General features: G+C 47.8%; 1 protein-coding gene across 1 annotated transcript; it reads left to right on the top strand.

Annotated features, from left to right (window-relative positions):
- The first annotated feature begins 258 nt into the window (after positions 1–258).
- Positions 259–4,324, top strand: LOC123159235 (cingulin). The gene is made up of 3 exons (XM_044577061.1): positions 259–677; positions 2,346–2,471; positions 2,581–4,324. Exons 1-3 carry the CDS (start codon positions 387–389, stop codon positions 4,096–4,098), a joined length of 1,935 nt encoding a protein of 644 aa, XP_044432996.1. The 5' UTR covers positions 259–386; the 3' UTR covers positions 4,099–4,324.
- Positions 4,325–4,994: the final 670 nt, after the last annotated feature.

Below are 4,994 nucleotides of genomic sequence, written 5' to 3'. Positions count from 1 at the left end.
CATTGAGTTCCTTCATAGATGAGTTGTAATCTCCGAATTCAGTCAATTAAGCAGTGAGATCGTCACATTTATCCCCTAAAAATGATCATTTATACTTAAAAAACTCTAAAGTTTAAAGTTTTTCAAAGGGGTTATTGAGTAGTGAGATCCTCACATTTATCCCCTAAAAAAATGATCATTTATATACTTAAAAAACTCTAAAGTTTAAAGTTTTTCAACGGGTGGACAACTAGAGATGCAAGTCCCAACTAGACCGTGGTCCTTTCTTCATTGACTGTCTGTCCACTCCGTCCCACAGCCCCTCTCATTTCCCTCGCCGCCGCTCCTCCAACGGCTCTCCTCTCCGCCCCCATGCTTACACCGCCGCCGGAACCCTAACCCCCACAATGCCGCGCCCCACCACCTCGCTCCGCGCTCCGAGCCGCCGCCGGCGGCTTCTGAAAAACCCCATCGCCCCCGCATCCGTCAACTCCTCCTCTGCTACCAGCGGTCGCCGAGGCGGGCCCTGTACCCCGAAGCTGCGATGGAGCGTCAGGGAGAGCCAGGAGGGCGTCAGCGAGCAGAAGGCGCCGAGGGCTTCGTCCGTGAGGCGGTTAGCGGCCGCGGTGTGGCGCCTGTGGCCGCCGGAGGAGGCGCCCGCCGCAGAGCACCAGGGAAAATCTCGTGTCGGCCTCGAGGTACATAATGCCATCCCTATGACATCTTCTCCAATTAAGAAAATGCTAAACCCTGGATGAATTATAGCCAACTGTATGCTCGAATTATCGCTAATGTCGTCGCTAATCTGGCGTACCGGAGGTGAATCTAGGACACCGATGCCCGCATTAAAGCGCGCTATCTAGTGCACTACCGTACAACCATCCGTTCTTGCTCGTGGCGGACAGCAGTTAATGGTCGGCCGTTGAGGCGTCGGGTGCTACCAAATCGAAGCATAGATCCCCACATTTATTGGTGTTAGCTATGCGAGCGATCGTTGGGAGTGGCATTAATTGGCCGCCCGTCCATGGGCGCATTTCTTGTGAGCTAATCTTGCACCTCACATCTACGAGGGGGGGGGGGGGGGGGTGTCTAGCATTGAACATTAGTGTATGCATGTACCTTGTCCTTGCAAGGTTCTTCATGCAGGAGTTATCGGTTTGTCTCCTGGTGTTTATTGGTGCATCACTTTATTGGGTGCTTAGAGCAAGTGCAATAGGATGATGTAGGCGGGTCATAAGACTTTAAATATTATATTTTTGATAAGATGGAGGAGAGAGAAGAGAAGCAGACTACTGATTAACAGCCGGCTGTAGCACGCGCTCCTAAACACTTTGTGAAAATGGGAAGTGGGCCATGTATCAATAGAATGAGCAGTTTTAACATGCTCCCTCTTACCCCCTCTTTTCACATGAGAGGTAAGAGTATATAATACTCCCTCCGTCCCGGAATACTTGTCGCACAAATAGATAAAATTGGATGTATCTAGAAGTAAAATACGTCTAGATACATCCATTTCCATGACAAGTATTTCCGGACGGAGGGAGTAAATCTGAGCCATTGATCTCACTAATCAGTGATCAGATTAACTCTTACCTTCTTACCTCACGTGTAAAAAGAGGGGGTAAGAGGGAGCATGTTAAAATTTGCCCAATAAAATAGTACATATTCATATGCAACTATTGTGCTTTCCGGCTATAAGCTTGACTATAGATGATGTGGTAAGATCGTATAGCCAGCAGTTGGCTATACTATTAACCATGCTCTTAGTGGTTGCTATCACCTCACCAGGTGGTTTAGTGTAAAGTACTACTCTGTGATTGTGACAAAGAGGAAGTTTGGGCTGAGAAGTTTCCTCTCACCATTTTCTCCACTCATGTTGTATTTTAAAGTGAAGTGCCTAATTCTTACAATGCAGTAGAAAATTTCTCACGGTCCAGTTAGTTAATTATGTAAATTGCCAACTATATCTAGTTTTCAGCTACCATGTTGCTGCAGTCGATTAAGTGAGCAACACATTCTTCCTTGTCTGTTGGGGTTCAGAAATATCTGATCAGTGGGTTGGCTTGCTGATTTAATTCGGAGGGTGTTATGCGGTCCACTGAGACTGTTCTTTGCTGAAAAAGTCTGGCTGATCCCAAGCAGTGGAACTGCCAGAGTTTTATCGGCACATCTTTATATAACTGTTGTCTTCGTATGCTATGTGTTCTCTTTACTGAGAAGTTATGATAAATCTTAGATCTTTTTTCATTTAGCCATATAACATCTTGCTGCTCTGACCGAATGAAAATGAAGGATGATTGCTCATTAGACTTTGACAATTCGTTGCTCCTGTACTCACTTCTTGGTCACATTTGCTTGTATGGCAGTTTATACCGAGACATCTGCAAGTCCAGCTTCTCAGGAAGGATCATCTTGGTCACAAACATGGTCTGAAGATTGAGACTTCAAGCCCCAATTCCGTTTTGGAGCAACACAGCGGAGAGCTCCACAAAGTAATGCTAGAAATTACTTCGTTAAGCTCCTGTGGCTTTGACTCATTCGCGGCTTGCTCACTGGCACCTAAACTGGTGCATAATTAATTTTGTGGATTTAATTGTGTAGGTTAAACTTCATCTCGCCTCAGCTTTGATGCCGATCACCGGCTTGGAGAATGCAACAAAGTGTAAGTCTGAGAGCGTACAGGGGGGTGAATTGGATGGTGCCTATGTGATTGCCAACCAACTTGATCTCATTGGAAAACAGCAAGGGCAAACTCATGCTAATATACTCCAGATGGAGCTCCAGCGTGCACAAGATAGGGTGGGCAAGCTAGAAGCTGAGCGTGTTTCAGCTAAGAAGCAGCTTGACCGCTTGTTGGAGAAACTGAGGGAGGGGAAATCAGCCTGGCGGAGGAGAGAACACAAGAAGGCCCAATCCATTCTTGAGGATATGAAGGCAGACCTCGACCATGAGAAGAAGAACCGGAGGCAACTAGAGAACATTAACTTGAAGCTCGTTGATGAGTTGAAGGAGGTCAAATTGGCAGCCAATAATCTGTTGGAGGAGTATGACAAGGAGAGGAAGACACGGGAAATGACCGAGGAGGTGTGCAACAAACTGGTGAGGGAGGTCGAGGAACAAAAATCCGATATTGAAGTCTTGGAGCGGGACTTTGTGGAACTGCGGGAGGAGGTGGATGAGGACAGAAAGTTGCTACAGATGGCCGAGGTGTGGCGGGAAGAGCGGGTGCAGATGAAACTTGTGGATGCAAGGCTCACTCTCGAAGACAAATACGGTGAGCTAAGCAAATTGCAACAGGATGTTGAGGCCTTTGTCGCCTCTTTGGGTTGTGCCAAGGGAGACAGCAGCATTCTAGTAGGAGAAGCAGAGAAAATTATAAGGGAAATTAGCTTGGTGAGGGACCTGGAGGTTCAATTCAAGTATGAGCCGCCTGCAGCATCGGAGGAAATATTAGCCATATTCAAGGAGCTCCGCCCGAGCCAAGAGCTCGGACGATGCAAGGTGCAGAGGTCTTCACTAGATGAATTAGAAATTCAACAAGCTATCGGCCAAATGGCTGATGTATGCCTGGAGAACCTAACCAATCGAAGCCCTTGCCAAGACAGTGAAATAGAAGATGAGAGCAGCTGGGAGACTACAAGCCACCAAGACTTTCAGGGTTCAAGCTTTTCACGGAACGGGAATGGAAGCGAACCTTCAGTCAACAATGTATGTGACAGAATTTCCTGGACGAGTGGAGACAATTCGGAGGTCTGGCAGAATGACGTGAGCAATATCAAAGTTGTGGAGCACGAGAAGAAACAGTCGGCAATATCAAAGTTCTCGAGGCCTTGCCCTCGGAACAACCATGAAATCCACCAGGTGGATGTGGAGGTGGATCTAGTAAACTCGTTGAACAGACGTATGTATTACGACGCTGGCGAAGCTGCAGATCGGGGTATGGGACAGAGCTCCCCGAGCATGGGACCATGGAGCTCGCCGTCGCCGGACTCGATGAACCGTGGCTTCACAGGCTGCATGGAGCTGGTCCAGAGGCACAGTCTGAAAGCAAAGCTTCTAGAAGCTCGAATGGAGAGCCAGAAGATCCAGCTCCGCCGCGTGCTCAACCATACAACCTGAAGCTGCGGAGAACTCTTGTCACCTGCAATTTCATTTAATCTACGCCATGAAATAAGTCCATCTCTTGTAACGTATAGTGTACTACACAGTTAGCCGTACGGTAGATTCCTATGCTCATCTAGCCCTATTTCAAGTGCCACTACATTTGAAACAAATCTGTAGTAACGCGTCGTCATTGATGTGATCTAACGACGTCGTGAGAGGTCATGGCCTCCTCCATTCCTCACTCCTGTTAGCTGGTCAGGCTCGGCCACCTTGCCACCCCCACAATGTGAGAGAGATGGAGAGATACGAAGAGCAAGAGGTGAAGGGGAGAGACTCTTCCGCATCCATCCCTTGTCCCTCTATGTTGCGCGCGAGGGCCAACGGCGCTCCACTTTCCCCACCCTCACCGCTCTAATTTTCCAACCCTCTCTTGACTGCGGCCTGTTTGGATTTTATTCACCCATCATCCTCTTCGCCGCTGTAATCAGAGTCCAAGAGGAATGGCAATTTTTCCAAATGGTATGTTTTTTTGCCAAAGGTAATTGATGTAGGGTAGAACCCTCCCGCGAAGAACATGAGGAACACGAGGGAGAAACACGGGAGAAATCACTCAAACCAACAAGATTCGATTACACATGTGCTAAATCCTCAAAACACAAAGAGATACACGATCAACAAAGGACGATACAAGTAACAAGTTCTTCTCCGGAGGAGGTCTTGAGGGGTCTTTCCGTGAGGGGTCTTGAATCCACTTGGGGGATCTTCTCCGTAGAGATCGTGAACTCCGATGGAGAAGGGATCAAGTGGAGAGCAAAGCTTCTCAAATGAGCTACTACTTTGCTAACCCTAAAACGTCGGTGGGAGAAGAGTATATATAGTCTAGGGGGTGAAAGGGTACACGGGCTTCGGCC

Source organism: Triticum aestivum, chromosome 7B (assembly GCF_018294505.1).
Source record: "Triticum aestivum cultivar Chinese Spring chromosome 7B, IWGSC CS RefSeq v2.1, whole genome shotgun sequence".
In the NCBI taxonomy this organism is placed as follows: Eukaryota; Viridiplantae; Streptophyta; class Magnoliopsida; order Poales; family Poaceae; genus Triticum; species Triticum aestivum.
Note: the sequence above shows the minus strand (reverse complement) of the source record. Positions and strands in the feature narration are given on the sequence as shown.

What these genes read in the sequence shown, in the direction of transcription:
- LOC123159235 (XM_044577061.1), top strand. Translation starts at nt 387, where the DNA reads ATGCCGCGCCCCACCACCTCGCTCCGCGCTCCGAGCCGCCGCCGGCGG. An exon ending in AATCTCGTGTCGGCCTCGAG is followed by an intron (nt 678 to 2,345) that starts GTACATAATGCC and finishes CTTGTATGGCAG; the next exon opens with TTTATACCGAGACATCTGCA. An exon ending in ACAGCGGAGAGCTCCACAAA is followed by an intron (nt 2,472 to 2,580) that starts GTAATGCTAGAA and finishes TTAATTGTGTAG; the next exon opens with GTTAAACTTCATCTCGCCTC.